Source organism: Dermacentor variabilis, chromosome 1 (genome assembly GCF_050947875.1).
Source record: "Dermacentor variabilis isolate Ectoservices chromosome 1, ASM5094787v1, whole genome shotgun sequence".
Lineage (NCBI taxonomy): Eukaryota > Metazoa > Arthropoda > Arachnida > Ixodida > Ixodidae > Dermacentor > Dermacentor variabilis.
Window position 1 is genome coordinate 142,421,434 of NC_134568.1, and position 22,042 is coordinate 142,443,475.

At 45.9% G+C, this 22,042-nt stretch overlaps 1 protein-coding gene across 1 annotated transcript in view; it reads right to left on the bottom strand.

Moving 5' to 3' along the window:
* The window catches only part of LOC142585667 (outer mitochondrial transmembrane helix translocase-like), a 73,897-nt gene that overhangs the window by 25,185 nt on the left and 26,670 nt on the right, over window positions 1-22,042 (bottom strand). Inside the window, exons 4-5 of the mRNA XM_075696604.1 lie at window positions 19,812-19,880; window positions 15,503-15,591 (exon numbers count right to left, since the gene is read on the bottom strand). Of these exons, the coding sequence (XP_075552719.1) occupies window positions 15,503-15,591; window positions 19,812-19,880 (158 nt within the window). The remainder of the gene's footprint in view (window positions 1-15,502; window positions 15,592-19,811; window positions 19,881-22,042) is intronic.

Here is a 22,042-nt window from a genome sequence, read left to right on the forward strand (position 1 = left end):
TCCAGTTGTGCCCCGGGCCGCCAGGCCAACGCTACCCTTGGGGCTTGGGACCCAGGTGCAACAAAGGGTGTCAGCGCTAAGGTTCCAACAACTGTCTGCCAGCGGTGAGATCGCGACAACGGAGGCCAGCAGCGAAGATATGCGGTTGACTGTATGCTGAGCAGCACAGCGACCATCCGGGAGCAGCGCAACGAGCCCTGTGTGATGACTGGTTGCCTGCAGCGGAACAACTGTGCTGAATTCTTGGCTGCGAGGTTTGGTGAGTGCGGGACTTCCTTCTTCTGAGTTTTGCCAGGCTTTTGTTAGTGTCAGAAACAGAGCTGGTAATTGTGGTTGTCGTTGCTGCCGGGTTAGTTTGCGGCAAGACAATAGTAGGCAGTAGAGAAATCAGCATTCAGAGCAGCCATGGATTTGAAGTCGTTGCGCAAACCGAAATTGCTGGAGCTTGCAAGAGAGTTGGGTCTGGATGTCTCAGACAAACTCAGAAAACCAGAACTGCTAAGGGCTATTCTTGAGTTAGAAGCTGAGGATGACGAGCTGTCGGAATGCCTTGAGACCATTGAGGAGAGGGAGACGGCAAAAAGAGAAAGACAGGAGTGCGAACGTGAAGAGTAAAAAGAGAAAGAGAAAGAGGAGCGCGACCGTCAACACGATTTGGAAATGCAGCGTGATGGAACGCGCTCGTAATGGAAGTCAGGCACACGGTGCAGGAGAACGAGTATCGTTCAAAATGACTGATCTGATGCGGCCATTTAAGCTTGGAGAGGACATTGGTTTGTTCCTGGTTAACTTTGAGCGAACGTGCGAGAAGCAGGGGTTCTCTCGGGAAACGTGGCCACAGCGCTTGCTTACTTTGTTACCCGGCGAGGCGGCCGACGTAGTCGCTCGCTTGAAGAGAGAGGAGGCAGAGGATTTCGACCAAGTGAAATCGAGTCTGCTAAAAAAGTACAGGCTGTCAGCGGAGGCTTTCCGTCGGAAGTTTCGGGAAAATGAGAAAGGCAGAAGTGAGTCATATACAGAGTTTGCCTACAGGCTAATGTCAAACATGCAGGAGTGGCTCACAGAAGAGAAAGCGTTTGGTGACCACGAGAAAGTTCTGCAGTGTTTCGGGCTAGAACAGTTTTATAGTCGGTTACCTGCGAACGTGCGGTACTGGGTCTTGGATAGGCCAGACGTTAGTACGGTGGCTAGAGCCGCTGAGCTAGCCGAGGAGTTTGTGACGCGTCGGGCTCGCGGAGCTAAGAACGGTCAAAAGGGTGAATTTGGCTCCAAGTTTGAGAGGCCGAAGTTCACGCCCATGAGAGCAAGGGGGGACACACGTAGTGCGGATGCGAGTGAAAGTCCGACCGAACGTAAGGAGACGGCGGCAGCCGAAGCCGAACGCAGAAAGCGGTTCGAGACGAGGCAAGTGCGCGTGTGTTATACGTGCCAGAAGCCGGGTCACTTTTCGGCGCAGTGTCCGGAAACAAAAACAAAAGTCGTGTTTTTGTCATTATGCAGCACTGACGAGAACATGAAGCTTCTCGAGTCTTACATGCGAGACCTCCTCGTGAACGGGAAAGAGTGCCGAGTGCTTCGCGATTCCGCAGCTACGATGGATGTAGTTCACCCCTCTTACGTAGAACCCAATATGTTCACGGGCGAGTGCGCATGGATCAAGCAAGCCGTAGAAGCTCATAGCGTGTGTCTGCCCGTAGCAAGAGTGCTTATTGAAGGACCTTTCGGAGCACTCGAGACGGAGGCCGCAGTGTCATCTATGCTGCCTCCCCAGTACCCGTACCTATTTTCGAACAGGTCCGATCACCTCCTGCGCGAGAAGGGGCTTTTGTTTGGTGAGGCTAGCATTCAGGCCTTAACCAGATCGAAGGTTCGGGAGCTCGCTGCAAAGGCGGTAGTTGCGGGGCCGACGTTGTCGAACAATGAGAAAGGGTCAGAGGCGCAGCAAGCTGATATTCGGAGCACGTCCGAACTGAATAAAATTGAGCCTGTAGCGTTGAAGGCACCAGATACTGGAGAGGGAATGCCCGACACGGGAAAGTTAGAAGAGCTATCTGCAGATTTGCTCATCGCGCCTACATCAGACGGACTTAATAGGTTGCTAAAAGTCAGCCGGTCGGCTTTGATAGCCGAGCAAAAAAAGGACGGCAGCCTAGAAAACATACGCTGCATTGTCAAGGAAGGTATCGCCAAGAAAAATGCTCGCTTTGTGGAAAGAGGTGGAGTCCTGTACCGGAAGTATCTAGACCGCATGGGAGTGGAGTTCGATCAGCTGATCGTGCCTCAGTGCTACCGTCAGGATCTGTTGCGCTTGTCGCATGGGGGTTCGTGGTCCGGGCACCTAGGAGTTAAGAAAACTAAGGACCGTCTCTTGCAAGAGTACTATTGGCCAGGGTGTTTTCGGGACGCAGACCACTTTGTGAGGACATGTGACACCTGTCAGCGGGTGGGCAAACCAGGGGACAAATCGAGGGCGCCGTTGAAGTTGGTACCTATCATTACGGAGCCTTTTAGACGGCTCGTTATTGATACAGTGGGACCTCTGCCGGTAACAGCCACGGGGTACAGACACATTTTGACTGTGATCTGCCCAGCGACAAAGTTCCCTGAAGCAGTGCCGCTTAAAGAACTCAGCTCAGTTGAGATAGTCAATGCACTACTGTCCATATTTGCGCGAGTTGGTTTTCCTGCAGAAATCCAATCAGATCAGGGCACAGTGTTTACTAGCGCTTTGACGACAACTTTTCTCGAAAGGTGTGGGGTAAAGCTGTTACACAGCTCGGTTTACCACCCACAGTCGAATTCCGTTGAGAAGCTCCACTCCGTCATGAAGCGCGTGTTGAGAGCTTTGTGGTTTGAACAACAAACTGACTGGGAGCTGTGTCTGCCTGGGATGATGTTTGCATTGAGGACCGCGCCGCATGCGGCTACGGGGTTTTCGCCAGCTGAGCTAGCGTACGGTCGCTCGCTGCGATCTCCGCTTCGCATGCTTCGAGACTGATCACTGCCCTCTCCAATGGCTGCAGACCATCTCTTCCACAAATGGCCGCCTCCTGCGCTGGAGCCTCGCTTTGCAACAGTATTCCTTTGAGGTGCGTTACAAAAAGGGGAGTCTCAACGGTAACGCCGATGGCTTAAGTCGAAGCCCCTAACGTAGGAATCAGCCTCAAAGTTGATTGTTACTGATGTTTTTCTTCCTGAGGCAGGATTTTTAACATATTGCTTTTGTTTAGTGTTTCAAAGTGATGACGTGCTTTCTAGTGCAATTTTCCAATTTGTGGACGCGTTTTGAGTGCTGCTAGACTACTGTCAGGAACTAGGCAGTGGTATAAAAGGGGAAAGAGCCTGGCAGGACTTGGTGAGGGTTGTTTCGTGCTTGCTGACTGAGCGGTTGAGTTTCGGCGTAGCTCTAACGCTTGTCGGGAACGAGAACAAAAATGTCAACTCTCCCGAAGTCACTTTGCAGTGTCCTGTGTGAACCTGAACGAGAGAACGAGGCCTTCTCTGTGCGCTGCGCTCAAGAAACGCCGAAGGACGCCCGGCTTCGGTTATGAGCATCATCGAGCGACATCCCTCCGGACAGCAGATGCAGTCCCCTGACCATCGGGATCTCCTCCCCCGGCGGGGCGGTCTGTTACGTTTCGCCTACAACGCGCGGTATAGCCGGCGCGGATGCAACGGACGCCGGGGCTTCATTCAAAGCGGCGGACATTTTGGCCCGTTCAGCGCCGCCGATACGCCTCCCCGCTAAGCGCGTCCAGGCATGTTTCAATGCCACGTGTCTTCAAGTGTGCATGTGTGTGTGTGTGCATGTTGGTGCCCACGCTTGTCAAAGCGCGGCAGCCGGGGATAGGAGCTCCCCCAACTGTGAAGCGAGGAGGTCGGACCGGCACCGGCCCGGCGGATGCGTCACCTACTCGTCTCAACGTGCCCGAGCGGCACATCACGTGCGCCTCTGACGAGGCGTTCCTTCTTCCCCTCGACTCCGAGAGTATAAGAGCAGCTGCTCCCGGACGCCGAGAGAGGCTCCGATTTCTTCTGTCGAGTAACGTGCTCTCCCGTCTCTCCACTTCGGTCGACCTGACCGCCTGCTCTTTTGCGATGCTAGAATAAACAAGTTGTTCTGTTAGCAGTCGACTCATGCTTTGCTCGGACCTTCGGATGCTTCCAGTTGTGCCCCAGGCCGCCAGGCCAACGCTACCCTTGGGGCTTGGGACCCAGGTGCAACAAAGGGTGTCAGCGCTGAGGTTCCAACAGGCCATAGCTTGCACGAGCCATCCATGTTGGCCCACTGCAAGCAGCACTGACACACGCACTTTGCTCATTTTACCACCATGGCATGAGGTTCCATGAAGAGTGAGTGTCTTATTCGGCAACATTTGCCAAAAGAGACCAGTTTCGTCTGCATTGAAGATTTCTGCAGGCGAAAACTTCTCAGTGATCTTCGGCCACTCCTCAGAAAGCCACTGCTGCATCTCCTGGCTGCTGACAGCCCCACTTTTGCCTGAAATGGCCTTTCCTACAATGCCGTGGCGGTTTTTAAACCGTTGCAGCCATCCAGTGGCACCGCAAAAGTTCTCTTCGCCAAGAGCCATAGCAAACCATTTGGCCATTTCGATTAACATTGGGCCATCCACGGGAATATTTTTCGCTCGGATTTCAAGAAACCACGTATAGAGTGCCTTCTCCACTTTGTCAAAAGCAGCAGGGCACACACGACACGCTCCCGAGCGACTTTCCTCACCTGCTTTAAGCTTGATGTCTTGCTTGTTTTTTTAACAACGTACTTAAAGTACTCTGTGGAATGCCGAATGCGTCAGCCACAGAGGACTTCTTTTCTCCATTCTAGACACGCCGGATTACTTCAAGCTTTCTTGCAAAGTCCAGATTCTTCCTCTTTTTTATGTCCGCGGATGCCATAGCTCACCAGATGACCGCACTCACACACGCTACACACGGCACGTTGAAACAGAGGTACGCACAACAAAACGTGCGATGCGCAGATGGAGCAGTCCGAGCGAAGCCTGTTCGAGCGGTAGTCAACGGGGCTGCGAAGGAACGACAAAGGGAAAAGAAAGAAGAGAGCGGGGAAAAAGATCGGCGGAATATGCCGTCGAAGGCGCTGTGTTCGTTTTTTGAGCCCTCTCTGGCTCTCTTGTCTCCCCTGGCCCACGAGCGACTGTGTCGACCCCCCACTCTCTCTCTCCCCCTTTTCCCAGGAAGCGTGGCTTGGAAACGTCGCCGCGTCTCCATGCCGCGCACTCTCTTCGCTGAGCTCCAATGCCCTTGCCCAATGCACACGCCGGCGGTAGAGGAGGAGCGAGAGAGCTCGCGCCGGTGGGGCGCAAGAACGGGGGAACGGCTCTGCGTCTCCGTCGCTAGGCGACGGCCGCACATGCGCAGAGGAGGAGCCTGCTGACTGACTCTGCGGAATGTTTTCCCCTGAAGACCGGACACAAATGTCTTTGGGAAAAGCGCACCTTCCAGGGGCACGGCGCGGCGTTCGATATATCGAATGTCCGACGAAGATGGAATTCCATATACTACGCAATTGTCCTATACTTTTACATAGTATTTTCAAGGGGGTAATCTGTGTGTTCGATATAGCCAATAATTCGAAATATGCAGGTTCTATATATCCGGGTTAGACTGTATTGAGGTTCAAATGTACGATACAGGACATTCGCTAACAAGTCTCCCCAACATGATACTGCTGCAGACTCTCCCTTTTGTTCAGCTGTCAGCCAACTTTCCCATTGGATGTACCTATTCCTCCCTTCCGCTGCTGTTTCGACTAGTGAATATGCACACAACGCCATTTGTCGGGCTGCCCACGGACAACAGCTTGCTTGTAGTCAGCTTTCTGCTTCCCAAGACAGACAGAACCATTTTGACCAGCACCACAATGATGGTCAAAACCGTGATGGCTCATGACCACTGTGATGGCTTATGACAAGATTAAACAAGTGTTTAATTATAAATAATGTGCAATTGGAAATTGTGTAAACTACTACAGTAGTCATTCTCTCACACAGTTGCCTTACAGGCACCCGTAAGATTTAACCTTTTCATTGCTGCCAAAAGATGCTATCACACTGCACTTACAGCGTTTCTGATAGTCTGCATTGTGCACTTAGCCAAGCAACCAAGCCAATCTTTCTCATGAGCTGGTCCTACAGTGCACTTCTTCCTGAAAGGGGCCAGCTTTAAGTGAATGCAGCTGCAGGTACATATGAAGCTTACTAAACTTTATTGCTGTATACGTAAGAGCCACTCGATTTACCACATGACGCAGATCAAAAGAAAGCATGCGAATAGAAAAATTTGCAATTTCACTCTGCGCACATCTTGGCGGTTCTCATATTTGCGAAGTTCCCTGAAATATGCAGTTTTACTGTCTGGCCTAAGTGTTTCCTGTTCTTTAGGCTATTGTGGCACTGAAAGACACACAAATAGTGTGTACCAAGCTTGCAGGAAGGAGCTTGCGTGGAATTGCAACTATCAATTTCACGTGCGCCAGCACCTGAATGGGCACACGGTTGCTTTGATTGGACAGGAGGTTAGATCGAGGCCACTCTTAATGGTCAAATAGAACCGTGAGGGGACCAATCGACGCTGGAATCATGGGCAGAAACTACAGGTGGTCTCATCTATGCACATACAGTAGACGAACTCACTTGTAAACACAGCGGCCATCACTATAGCATAGAAGGTATGCAGAGCCAGCCATGAATGTGAGTAACCACTAACCCAAGGCCTGTTTGTCATCACTACCACTAGCAAATACTTATATCCGCAGCACCAAAAAGGCTTCTACCTGTAATCTCCAATTAACACTGTCTTAAGTTGGGAAATTCCATCCCATGCCTACAACTTTCATATCTCCATTACACCGCAAAGTACTTTCCCACCCTCGACATCAATTCTATGTGTACACTTGTTTGCTCTCTAAGCCATAAAACCTACCACTTCCCTTTCCATTCCTTGTTGCATGGTCCTCAGTTTCTTCTCAAAAAGCACTGAGTGTATACTTTTCCTTCAAGGATAACATTCTAAGCCACTGTTTACGACTTGAGAATGGCCACCATATGTACTCCAGTCAAATGTTATTTGTCTAGAGATTTCCTTTGCATGGTACAGATGCTCCACGACTACTAGACCTAGATAAATGTACCCCTGCATAGCTTCAAGAGGCTACTACCAACAATAAACTTTTGTTCCCTTGCTATGCTACTGAGCATTACTTCAACCATTTGCATATTATTCCTCAAACCCTTAGTACCCTTAGCCTTTGCCAGTTCAAGTTCTCATTCATCTGAGGCAAGTCATTTCCAACATTTTTAAAGAGGGCGTCATCTGCAAACCAGAGTATTCCCTGCTGTCCGCTACCCCTAATCCTTCCCAATCTAGCATCTTGAACATAGTTACAAGCATCTAGTAACGTTAACAAGATTGGCGAGATTATGCCTCCTTGCCTGACAACCTCCTTCACCAGAATTCTTTCTGGTTTCATTTCAAAGAATTACAGTAACTGTGGAATTTCTATACACACATTTATTTGGGATACTAATGTGTGCAATGTACTCCTCTGCCAAAGGATTAGTGTTTAGGCTAATTCACCATACAATACACTGAAAATGACAGCAACTCCAAGACATGGAGTAGGACCCCCAAAGATACATTCCCAGTTGTGTTTCATGGCTGCTATTGTCACAGAGGCTTGGTCCCAACAAGCACGTCATAGCATTTTGAGCTGATATACAGTCGTCAACTGATTTTCCGGACCCCACGGGGACGGAAAAATTGTCCGAAAAATCATACGGTCCGAAAAATTTGTTCAGCCCAAAAAATAAAATTTATTAGGCTTAGCGCAGCTTAAAAAATCTCTAATAACGCCCTGCCTCATAATATGCTTGGAGGCGATCAGATTTGCTTGGATTTGCGCAAGAGTGACATTTCCATATACAGTCTGATAAACGTGTCACCTCAATGGTGATTTGTGGCAGATCGCGCTGCAGATCAAAGAAACGAGCCACGAAGAAAGCAAACAAAGAAAGCACACGAGGTGGTGCCGATCACACAAATGTGAACCCGCACAAACCCACACAAAGATGCAACACCATCTCGGACACACATGTGCTCTGTGGACACACCACATGCAAATAGCAACCGAAACTTTAAAATAAACAAATGAATAAAAATGGACCCCGCATTAAGTGATTTTGATGATTGTGCTGACTGAAAAAAGAAGTAAACAAGAAAAAGTGCCATCCCCTAGAATGTTTTGTCAGTCAAGGAAGAGCGGGCATGGCCTCCGAGACTGGAGAATGTCACACGCTCTCTGTTGAAAGCGTGCGTCACCATTTTGAAGGCTATAGAGTGGGTCACTGGTAGCCAAGCCAAGAGAAAATCCAACATGGCAGCCCAGAAGATCGGGCAGCGTGGCTCAGAACGAGCGATTTAGTCCAGCAAATCGAACTTTGGAACCTTAATTCGCCCGAAAAATTGGTAAAGAAGATGCATTAGCTCTATAAGAACCCTAAATGGTGCATTTATGAAGTCCGGAATATCCATCAAGTTCAAATTTTCGGAGCCCGAAAAATTTGTCGGCAACTGTACTGTCATTCATGAAATTCCTGGATACCATGTAGAAATCTGCAGAAATCCCAAGAAATGGCGACAGATGCAGGAAAAATCTAGCAGGCTGGATACAGGGTCCTGAGCATTTAACTGGGCATTTCAAAAATAGGTTTTACGCTCACCGCTGCACTGTTCTTGCTCAAATTTTGCAGAACGATCGCATTTTGATGTCAACTTCATTTAGTATAGCATTTGGCGCAGTTAATTGCCTGGTTTTTAAGAAAAAAAATTCAAATTTGCCTGCGCTTATGGGAATGTGAGCTGCTGCTGCGACGGCATAACCCCTCCCTGAAACGCTGCTTTCTGCAGCTGACGGCAGGCGGTGACACAAGTTTATGCTTGCGCCATGGCAGCAGCAGCTCACATCCCCATAAGTGCAGGAAAATTTTTTTTTTTTAAAGAAGGCAGTTAATTGTGCCAAGTACACTAAATGAAGCCAATGCCAAAATGGGATCATTCTGAAAAATTTGAGCAAGAACAGTGCAGCGGTGAGCACAAAACCTTTCTTTGAAATGCACAGTGATATATTCAGGACCCTGTATTAGCCCCAAGAACAAACTACAGGGGTGCTGCGGGCGCCGCTCGCGTGACGTCAGGGCATGGACTTGCGCCTGTCGTCTGCTACAGTTCGGGCAGTGTCCGGGCGTTTTATGTGGTGTTTTTGTTTGTTCACCCTTGGTCTCTCTGCTTGTATACTTACGGCGGTCGTCTCAAATGTATTTTTACGTCGTCTTCATTTGCGAAAATTTATTCAGTGAGTTTATTTCTTAGACGACAATGCAGCTTTCAAAGGAAACGCTACAGTGCCGGCCGAAGGAGCACAGACCAGCCCCATTGCGGGTTTTTCATGCGCGTATCGACAACCGCGAAAACAAAGCATATAAGAGCCCAGTTATAATACATTACCTGCCGCGGTGCAACAAGTATGTCACAAATGCTGGCTATATGTGACTTCTACAATTGTTACCTTGATTTTAATCCGCTAAACCACATTTGATCACGACGAGTAGTTCATGGTATATCAAATTTTTGCATTTTGTCACAGAAACATTCGGCAGTAACATGAGGATTTACTAACACTGCAGTTTAGATTCTACAAGCACCACTTACTTCTTTAACTGCTTTTCAACATTAGGTGGTTCTTCACGTGTTTATTTTAAGCGGCGGTAATTGGAAGTAAAGCTAATGAAGGCTTACAGCTATTTACAGAATACAAAAAGCTAGGAATGTACCAATATATATTCCCTGTTCTGTGCTACACGTTCAACTCACTTGAGAAATTTACTGGTGCTTGTTGCTTGAGGAATATACATGACGAATCTGTTTGTCGAACTGACACAGGCTGTTAGGCCCAAATGTTTTGGTGAAATATGCCTGCTGGACCGCATGGCTGCAGCCAGAAAGAAGTCGAGGCGTCAATCATTAGTAGTATGGGGCATATTGAAGTTATAATTCCGCCGTGGAGGGTCAAAAATCAAGTTAAATATGTAAGGCTTGTGGTGCTTTCTTTATGAATGTTTGTGATTGGATTGGATTGGAGAAAACTTTATTTGTGCCTGCAGTTGGGTGAGGTTCTCTTTTAGGCATAGACGAAGCGAATAGTTCTCCGTTTGTATAATTAAACAATGCTGGATCGAGACATGGTGAGACAGAAGGTGCTTGAATTTTCCTTTTCTAGGCAATCTAAGCTACGCTATAGTAGCTCAAGAATACTTAAGCCATTCCAATTGGCGCTGCAAAAAAAATTCTTCATGGTTTCAATTCGAAGTTGTACTGAACAGATGGGTTTCGCGAACAAAGCGTGCCTAGCCATATTGACAGTCGATTGCTACCGTTGCATGATCAGGGGTGTGCCATATTGTCGATAAAGGCTACTGAGGGCCACCATGAAACATTTCATCGCTTGCAATTGATTGACTCTCGATCTTAACAACGAAACTTTTCTCTCAGGTGATTGCTACTATGCTATTTGTGAATTAACTATGTAAATACTCTACATGACACGCCGTCGTGTTAGCAGCCATGATCAATTCGTTTTTTGGAGGCCTGTTTCAGAGAGGGGTGAAAGTAGCAGCAAACTCTTTCATAAGAAATGCGCACCTAACTCTTTCTTTTACGCATTAATAAATGGCCATATTTGACTAGAACAACTCATCAGAGTAATAAGAATCATGATGACAGCTTTGCTGGGCAGTGTCTTTCTAACATGGATAACATGTTGATGCCAATTTCCAAGATTTTTCTTCCATGTAAAATGCAATGTCTCTCATAGCTAAAAGCACTAAGGGAATGTTAAGTGTTTAGTGAAGCATCATATGCAACTTCGCGTGTTGAATTTGCAGACATTCCTTTTACTCAAAATTCATGGACAGACACGGCGCATATATCCATTGCAATGCCAGTAGACTCCTTCAACACTACATAGCTTGCGATAGTCAAGCCGCAAATTTTATCGACTCACGCGCTTTAGGAGAAGGAACTGTGGTTCAGGCACGGCATCAGAAAGAAACCGACATATCATTCAATAAGTACGGCTCAAGCCACCCATACCCCAAGCGTACACGAAGGGAATGAGCGCGTGTGGCAGCCGAGCGAGCTGCAGCGAGCGGCGTCCTGGCCGTGAAATCACTGACGAGAGGTCGCCACTCCAAATTCTCACCGCTAATAGTAACAGGCAGATTTGCTCAAGAAAAAGCAGCCTTGCTAATTGGTACGCAGTTGCTTCTCTCTTGGTACAGTACATCTGGTGAATGAGCATCAATATCAGACTTAGATTATCACCAACATTATCAGTAAAGACTGCAACCACCACCCCCTCCTGCCATTTCTTTTTCTTTTGTTCTTACCATGTAGTTCTTGTTCTTCATTCAAAGGTAAACATTCGGCAGATACTTAGTTTAAGTATGAGCATGAGATTGAAGTTCTACTATACTACTGCTACTGCAAAGGATACCAATGCAGGGTGTCTACCAAGCTGACATTTCCAAATTCCCAGAGTTTTCCAGGTTTTCCCTGAGTGTCCCTGCAAAATTCTCTGAGTGACACGAAACTTTCACTGTCACTCACTAGTAAGCATGCTAAAAATTTTTTTAAAAAACTTAGTCCAACTTCAATAGTAAGGAGTAGTGTTTATTTTATTCCAAAAGAAAATTGAAGGGAGTGGTTACTAAAATGCACAGCGAATAAAATAATGTCGAACGCGGCTATATCGAACTAGCAAAAAAACACCTATCAGTTGGATATAGAGCATAATTCAATATAAGCCTGCTAAATAAATTGATGTCATAAAAGCACATACCACTTATAAAATTACTTTATTGATGGAATTAGCTTAGTTTCGCTGAAATAGTCCTGCATTTTCTTCTGCTTGGGCAATTTCGCTGCCTGTGATGCACGCACTTCACATTGTCTAAAGAGTCTGAGCAGCTGAAGCCGCAACCTTCCGCATTCGTGCAGAAGCACTGGACTAGTGCGAGTGCACCAATCAATTCAGAGGACGTGGGCAAAGGACCGTCGTTGCTTTCCTCATTGTGCACAATTTCACTTGTGTTCGGTACGATGTTGGCAATGTAGTCTTCATTTTCGGGCTCTCCCGTGGTCACGACACCATCATTTGCACTCACGAACTCGTCCACCGTTGATTTGCCAACAGCTTCCGGAAATTTTGACAGCTCGCTCCAAACTTCGGCAACACCGGCAACGGCTTCGTTGCATTCATCAGAATTTACAGTCATCACCGAGCACGCGGAAGCCGGCACAGCTGAAGCAATTTCGGATGAACCCCTCGTACACGGTCGTGCGTACGCGTCGGGCGCCATGGGCTCTGGGTTGCGAGTTTGGCCGCTTTAGCCCTAATTTCCCGCTTATTCTTCAAGATCGTGCTGAGAGTGCTCCTCGAAATCTTGCATGCTGCGGGGACATCCAACTTGTCACCGCGTTCGACACGATTTATGATTTCGAGCTTCACAACGAAAGGCGAATTTCGCTGCTTCATCACGGCAACAATGTGGGAGAAGGCCCACAAGACACACACACATTGAACCAGAAAAGCAGTGAGACAATTCGCACTTTCTCCATCTTGTACGATGAGGGCACAAAAGCCTCTGATTAGCTGTCTGAACAAGTGCTGCGGGTGGGCCAGGATAATCTTTTGTAGGGGGGTGTTGACGGCTCGCTCAATGCAGCGCGGTCACAGTAGGGAGAGCTGTTCGATGGAGCCACACCGTCGGGTTTCCCAACTACCGCGAGGGAAAGCCAACATCTGGGGGCATTTTTTCAGCGCTTGACATTCGATATATCAGGAGTCGCTGCTATTTTTGTTCGATGTAAGATTAATTTTTGCGATATATACTCATTGTAACTATACCTTGTCCAGAAATTGTTCAATATATAGAATAATTCTATGTAAACGGGCTGGATATAGTCGGGTTCGAGTGTATCTTCGAAAAAAGGAAAGGTAAAACCCACTGCAAATAGAGTCGAGCATACTCAAATACGAATAAAAAGGAGATGCATATAGAAGCAAATATTTTCGAATATGAGCTATTTCTATCAACTGATAGCATGCTCATTGGTATGAGGCACGAACTCCGTCACAAGTGAGATTCTCTCGCATCAGCCAGTAAGTCAACTTCAACTGTCTTGATATACTCTCAGCCCGCGCACGACTCAGTGTTGCATTTGACTGCTGTAAAGAGTTTATTTTGGTTTGGATAAGGGACAGCTGCACCTTGGCGTCAGCCAACAGTTTTTTGTGCTCAAGCTCCTTCAAAGAAGCAGCAGCATGCTTCCTTTCCCATTCATTCCTCAATGCGTAGGTTGTGCTCTTGTCCTCCTTCTGCTGCGAGTTCGCCACACGGACCATTTGAAGCATCCTCTTGGACAGTTGTGCAGTCAACGTCCGATTTTTCAAGCTCCCTAGGGGCCACGAACACACCAGAAAATCGAGAATGCATGTCTTTTTACTGCCCTTAAGGACTCAAATCGCCACAGCACATCCGAAAAGTCTCTTTAGAACTGCCAGTACACTTGTTAGGCATATCTCGTGCTCATACTGTGACAGGAGACGGCAGCTGCACGCGTATATAATTAAGGAATACATCCAGTGTCCCGTGACCATTGCCCCTTCCCATGCTTATTATGCTTCACCGTAAATACTTTTGTATATTCTTCACAGCATAACACTGCTTTGATGAGGCGAAGCTGACTTTCGGCAACTGGCATTATGCAACAGCCCGTGCTTTCCGAGCTTCGAAGCCAATCGCGAGGACCACAAAGGCTGACAGCAGTGAATTCTTTCAATGAAAAACATGGCACAGAATGGCAAGATGCTTAATAGCGAACATCGAAACAGCCAGGTCTAGCGTTGCTGCAGTGGTGGCTGCAGCTGCCAGCGGATCCGCTTGCGAGTGCGCCCGTTCGAGGCAGCGAGGTAATCAAAATGGAGGAAGTGTTGGTTTTGATTAATGCCATTTTGGACATACGGTGTAAGATTTGGAGTCGGGCTTGTAGGACGATCGGAGGAACTTGGGGCAACAGGACTAGGTGAGCAGGATTTATTTACATTATTTACATTTGAACATGGGATACATTTACACAGTCTAGTGACTCCCAAATGGAGCCAGCAAGACAAAGCATACAGCAAACGAGCACACAGCTCACGAGTACATTGACGAGCACAGAGCACGACGACGAGCACACACTAGCCGCCGACAACAGCTGGTTATATCCACTTCGTGTTCCCTAGATCCCTAGGTGAGGCAAAACATTCGACGTCAGCGTAAACAAGTCGCCTCTCTGCGGGACGTTTTACCTCTCTGCGGGACGTTTTACAAACACACACGCGCACACACGTTTCAGTGCCCCCTCCGTGGGCAGACGACCTTTGCAGCGCAGTCGTCGTAGTGTCCATTGTCCTGCGTCCTCGTAGCCAGGTGGTCATGCCCGACCCCAGCCGGCGCCTCTAAATTCCAAAGCGGACCTCGCACAGTGGCCTCCGCAGTGGTCCATTGTCTGGTGTCTCGAAAAGCGCATGGGGAGGTTCCGCCAATTACCTCCCCTCGAGAACTCCCCTGAGCTGACCCTTGCCGCGTGGCTGCCGGTTGTCCGCAGTTCTCTGAAGTAAGTTCATGGTTGGTTAGCGCTGTCCTCGCTGGTTCTCTGAAGGGCGCCCCCACCGTGGGTGGATCGAAACACGTGCAGCGGGCTGAAATAACCTGCACGTTGCCACCTCGGCAGGCCATTCCTAACAACGGTCACAGCAAAAAGTCTGGAAAGTCGGACAGCGAAGAGTTCTCATCTTCCAAATTCCAGACTTATACATTGACCGGATGGGATGGTTCCGGATGGGATGGGAAACGGTCTGAATTATAGGGCATCCGGAAAGACAGCTGCTGACTGTACACTGGCAGCTCCTTTAGCCAACAACACGGCATCAAAGACTATTCGTTACGATTCCTCTCTGTTACTCGAGCCAGTATTACCGCCCCTTTTGTTCCCTTACAATAAAATTACAGATAATTTTCCCTGATAGAAGCACAAATTGACAGAGTTTTCCCCGAGTATTTCCCAGATTACTCAAAATCCCTGAGAATTCCCTGTTTTCCCGGTTGGTAGACACCCTGTAATGACAGCGATAGTCCTTAGCATACCGTATGGCAACTATGGAAGCAACGAGTATGTAAAGGAGGTCCCAAACACAACCAGAGTTTGTGTCCTTCATGTACATGTAATTTCAGTGCTTTGAACTGCAGAATGTTGGACCAACTAGCCCAAAAAATGATGCTTTGGGTAACCAAGCTGTGCCGAAGCAATGACCGACGCAATATGACAGTGCTAGTGATTTCATATACAAACAGGTACTCACCAATGTAAAGACAGCGCTGGCAAGCTTTTGAGATTCTCCATACCATTTGTCGGTAAGTGCTGCTACTTCCAAATTAATGAAGCGGGCTCCTGTCAAACATAAAAGCGGCATATCAATGCAATGAATGATTCTCAAATGACATATACAGTGGAATCTCGATAAACGGAAATCGCTTAAACGGAACTGCCTCTTAAATGGAATGCCATCCTCATGGTTGGTTGGTTTTGTATTCATGCAATTGTATTCAGATTTGTCTCAGTAAATGCCCCTTCTGTTAAATAGAACCAATTTCCCTGGTCCCTTGAGGTTCCGTTTAAAGAGAATCCAATGTACCATATCCACAACAAAGTGCCATTACTAGGTGAACCTTCATGATGCATAGTGTGATGCTAACTCTGCTAGCCAATGGGAAGACCAATTGCAGTTCAGTTGAATGCCAATGGCTTCAATGACCAAAAAGTGCCAGCAACTATATCAGCCTCCCTCAGCATGGAGTTAGGTGCAAATTCACATGGAAGTATACACAAATTTTATCAATGTAGCAAGAAAAGGAACATTAGGACACATTAATTTTAAGGCTGTCAGACCATCCTGCCCTCAAAATAGTGGTTTTTCCTGCATATACCTGACAATGTGTTGTCTTTATAAAATTGTTTGAGCCCTGCCCATGCTGCACAATTCTTTGTAGGTCAATCATGATCCATGGCACAATCACAAACCCCCCTCATGAAGACTACTTCAACAGTTCTTTACAGGACAGTGTGTGGCACTGTGTGAAATTACTTCTGTAACCATAAACTAAACAAACTGACAAACCGACAGCCATATTGGTGGTCAAAATGCCTAGTTTTGTCATGGGCCCTGGCACAGCACCGTAGGCTGTGTAGCACTTTGTCTACGTGAGAACAGGTGACATTTAAATCCCAAACAAGCTATTACATGAAACTCCATAACACTGGACGAGCATGAAGGCTCAGCATTGTTGGAAAGACATACTATAGCCCTTGTGCGTGCCCACTGTTCTCTACTGCACTAGAAGAAAGTACTCTCACTGCTTTTTGTGTGTACATGTGGGCATGCAAGTGCATGTACGTGCATGTTTGTCATACTCAAATTAACATCTATAGCATGAATGACCCAACATAGCAAGTCTGAACATTATCATCATGACAAAAACCTGTTGCCAGTCAATACCAGATTAAGCCTACAAGAGCTAAAAGTGTAGAGTTTAAAAGAGACCAAATATGCCACACAAGCGAGTGCAATGCCTTATTACTTCTACGTTCTAACATACACATTGCTTTTTATTTATTACTTCAAAATCCCCATGACAGGACTTAACATGAAGCGTGAGCGTGTAGCTGTGATATTTTGACAACTTGCTTGATGATGACCTTGAATCAATCAACATAGCTTTGGAAGTTAATTTATTTTTAAAAAAGCGACAAAAGGTGCACCGAAGCATACACAAGTTGGATGAACGGCTTTCTCATCACTTATGCAAATTGAAAGATCACAGTCGGAAGTGATAGCGTTACTCCAAGATTAGTGCAAGAAACTCTGAGAAAGGCAAAGTCTTCTTACTTGAAAGCAATTTTCAAGACTAGGAATATAAACATGCATTTTTAGTGCTGTGGCACTAGAATAAGAATAACCAGAAGAGATTCATCACAATGCACAATTCTGGGGAAAATTGTCGAGTTAGTAAGGTTAACTAACCACTCGGAGCAGTGCATCTACAATTTTACTGCACCAAGATTACACCTGGTAATCATAATAACTAGCAAAAATAATGAGATTAAATATTTTTTTCATATACCTTGTAGAACACTGCTTGTTAAACCTGTTCGAAATTGGTTACTATGGGCAAAGTGTGACTGAAAAATAAAAGTGCTGAAAGAAAGTTGTCCGAGTGCTTTCAGGCTGCACTGCACATATATCTGACCATACAGCAAGTTCTCTCCTTTTTGTTGTTCTTGACAGTAATGATTTTTGTCAGGTAAACAACCTGGCTGTTTTACAAGTTCAGTGTAGATGAAAAAAAGCGATCTTGCAATGTAGTTGAAACAGTGTTCAGAGTTCTGGTGTGGATTTTACATTTGTGGAAACCATGAAACACACACACATAAAAAATTCTGTGGCGATTTAGTGGTAAATGCAAGGGAAATGCATTGCATTACATTGCACTTCACTGAGTTTCTGGATCCCTGATTTAAACTGTGTTCACCCAATTCCATCACCCAATTCCGGAGTGTTCTTCGGGAGCTCACTCGACACACATCCTGCCTCTTCCAAGGAGCAAAGTGCGACTGCCGGTGCTTGAAAGCAGACCACCGTCAGTAGCACTACATATGCATATACAGATGAATGCATTTGCAACTGAGTGCTTGGCGACTCCGAAATGATTCGTTATACAAGTCAATTTGTTTTAGAGGTGCTCGAATGAATGAATGAATGAATGAATGAATGAATGAATGAATGAATGAATGAATGAATGAATGAATAAATAAATACTTCAATTTAAATAACGGGGTTTTATGTGCCAGAACTACGATCCAATTATGAGGCACACCATAGTGGGGGACTCCGGATTAATTCTGACCACCTGGGGTTCCTTAATGTGCACCTAAATCTAAGCACACAAGTGTTTTTCCATTTCACTTCCATTGAAATGTGGCCACTGTGTCCTATATATTGATACAAGGCAGATACATATTTAAACAATGTACGCAGGTTCATGACCCCCCCCCCCCCCCCCAAGAGGACAACGGCGTATTGGAGGAAAAGACGTGGGCGTCGCACAACGACGCCACGTAAGTAATATCGGGGCATATAGGGGCATTTAATGGTACCTTTCACAACGATGCCGGTGGACGAAAAGTTTAGTTTTTCCACTCTGTGCTGCTTATGCTTGCACGTTTCAGTAGTTTCATCACCACATAATGCTGTGCTGGGATTTCTCGCTAAACTCACACTAGCAGAGAATGCCACGTCCATGCGATGTCATGGGATTCCCGAACGGTTCATGCCAATTGACCAAGAGCAGCACTGCAGTGGTGAATCCAACGCTCTGTCTTGGCTCCGTTTCTTTATGGCCACACATTTGTGTTTTACGCAGAAAACTGTAGCGCTGTCTGTCGGACGCCGTTATTCTTACTGACAGCAGTAAAGGGCGAGAATGGCGCATGCAACATGACCACTTCCCGCTCAGGGGCAGGCGATTTGAATTGCACTAAAGATATCCGGACCCTTCAGATGCAATTTTCTTGTAAACTAAGTCTTTTCTTGGCATGAAACCAGCGCTGTGAGGCTTTGCAAATGGCATTTTAACAGTTCGCATTGACTTAGTATCTGCCTTTAGTGTCCCTTTAATCTGTAAGCTGCGACCCATGCTTGCGGGCTATCTGATGCTCAAGCCTACTCCTAACCGTTTCGAAGAGTTGACGAACCAAGCTATGATGTACTTTGTGTGTGGCAAACTCAAGGAGAGCCATGCCCTTGCCTGACCATCACTTGGAGGGTGAGCCTTACGTAAGCCCATCCCCATAAGCAAATTGTACAATTATTCTTAAAGCCGAAAAAAAAAAAGAATGCATCACAAAGAGACAAGGACACACTCAGTTCAAATCAACCACACGTAAGCACTCATATCACCGCATAATGTTCCGTCCATAGAGGCAGAAGGTAGCCATAACAGAACGGAATACAAGCAGAGTGGGAATACCAGGGTTAAAGGGGAGGGTGATGTTTAATTACTTGTGGGTCTTTTAATACTGCATACCACATGAAATTCTTGAGAAAGCATTCTAGGAGTGATACTCTGCATGTCTAGGCAGCACTCTTAGATGCAGCAAAAATAGTTTCAGGGACAAAACAAAGCTCCAAGTGAAAGGTGACACTTTTTAAATACCAAATAGGCCCCTTTGGCAAAAGGCAGATGCTTTGCATGTCAAAAAAAAAAAAAAGTTTATAAGAAAGTAAAAGGTTGTGGGTGAGGAGACTGCCTTGAAAATTGTGCACTAGCTACCCCTGATGTCAGCGCAGCAATGTTTAATTTAACGATAGTTGACTGTTAATTACAAAAAATTAATACATTTCACTTTAAATATACCATAAACTCGGCTGCTTTCCAGCACTTTCCTGCACGAGTGACAAAAATGCATGACAAAACACAGCTATACATAGTTACAAAAAAAGCAATCTACCAGTGTTGTACCATTTAGTGGTGTGATTTAGTGCGAATTTTAAAGGTTCCCCCCCGTGATGCCGTTTTATTCACTCAGAACAAGATTGAAATTCAAGCACCCACCAGCTTCCCGTGCTGTTGCTTTTGCAATCATGGTTTTGCCACAGCCAGGTGGACCGTGAAGAAGCACTCCTGCAAAAAAAAAAAGAAAAAAAAAAAGAAAAGAAGAAGAAGGAAAAAGGAATGTTTTCTTATACTCTTTTTCCTGAACATGGATATACGAAATACAAAATATGCAGTGGCTAAAACTGACAGTTTCAAACTTTTTACTTTCCAACTTTCAGTTTGCATCAAACAAATCCAGCTACCACACAGCAACAGAACAGCCATTAAGAGATCGCTTTAGCTCAGGACAAACTCAGACTTCCATATTCGAATATATGTACGACACAGAAATGCATTTTTGTGACAACCACTAAACTAAGTTGAATGAAATTTCTTGGATATGAGAAATAAAGTTAAATTCAAGCCTCTAGCAAGTAGAATATTGATTGATGGCCTGGAATGTTACACAAAAGTTCTCAGAAATTCCAAAGTTTAAAAAATATTGAAGCATGAAGTTAAGAAATTTGTAGCATCGCCGTTAAAAAACATTGCAGTTCCATAAACTGCATGCGATAGACCATCTAAAGTGGAAAAAATTAATGCATGAATCTACAGTTTACGTGAAATTGTTACGTTACAAAGGTTCTACAGGAGACTTTCTCCCAAACTAGTAATATATTTCCGAGTGATGTATATTGATTTCCTTCACTTTAGAGACCTGTTAGGTGCAACATACAGAATTGTAATATCGCATTTCATTGTTGAGATACAGAGTTGTACACATTATACATTTTTTTTAAAGGGACACTGAAACACTTTTCTAAGCACTCATAGAATGACAACTATTGAGTTGCCTCACAAATCTCCTGTTACAAAAATGTTTCATATCGTTCAAGCACAATCGAAGTTGGATGCAGTTACCAGGCCGATGAGCAGCTTTCTCTCTCTTTTCTATTAGTGCACTGGAAGCTACACAGGGGATACGGCAAGGGGGTGCGAAGGAGCGATCACCCGCTGGCCCCGCCCTAAAGTTGACCATCTTGTGGCGGCACCCTGTGGCAGCCGACGTATCTATGCCAATGTGTCAGCACGAAATGAAATCAAACAGAAAAAAAAAAGTTCACTAGAATGCAAATGTAACCAGAATATTAATTATACAGTTTCGGAGTCAAACCGAAATGTTTATCGGTTTTCGGCTCAAAAGGAAAGTTGACAATCCAAAAAAAAAATACCGACGTCAGGCAACATCAGAATTAGCAAGCATCTCGGGGCTCCCATGAGCACGTCATCTGGGACAAGGATAGTGCGAGTGATAGCCAGTCGAGCACTCCACTGATATAAGCCTGCCGCTCGGTGCACAGCAGATCCGCATTGGATCAAAACCCAGGGCTCATGCGCTGAATGAACAGCTTATTTAGTTTTCTATGGGTACAATGCCATGACACCAAAGTTTCTGTTTGTTCTGTTCATTTAAGTTTGTTTTATTGGAACAGCGGTCTTCCTTTTCACAGAGTACGCTCTATGATGTGCTGCTTTTATATCACAGTGGCATGTTCAGTGACTTAGCTGTTGCTAATTTTGCTTGCTTTAGGAACTTGTCTGAATAAGCTTGCTCCAAGAACGTACCCCTTTGAAGTCCTCCCACAATCAAAAGACTTCCAAAGGTGTGGTTGGAGACAGACGAAGTGAATTTCTTCTTCTTTTTTTTTTTTTTTTTTTTTGCAGGCAGGATTTTTAGCGGCACTTGTTTCTTGTGCAGCGCTTTCAGTTCACCTCCTGAGGTGACCGGGGACGAAATTCAAAATAAATCAGAAAAAAAATTTTTTTAAATAGTACAGTACAAAATTCATGGGTTTCATTCTAGATATGACATCAGAGCATAAGTTACAAGTAGAGCTACTGAAGTGTTTGGAATAATTCGCACTAGAAATAACCGATTGCCGCACACCAAAACACAGAATCGTAGACTTTAGAGACCCGCCATGTGAGCACGACTTTGACGAAATTCTTGGAAACTCGGAAGTAGAAAGTGGAAGTAATAAAGTCACACTGTGATGTGTGTAGTACGCAACACGGTGTGGTGGTTGGAGAGGACAAGAAGCAGACGACAAGTAGAGCGCGCACTGAGGCGAATTCCTTGCTGGATGGAAAACGACAACACCGAAGAGCGTCCTGCACGTGAACACGCGGCGCAAGAAAAGAAACAAAAAGAGAAAAAGCCAATCCAATCAGAAGAGACCACGGAGCTT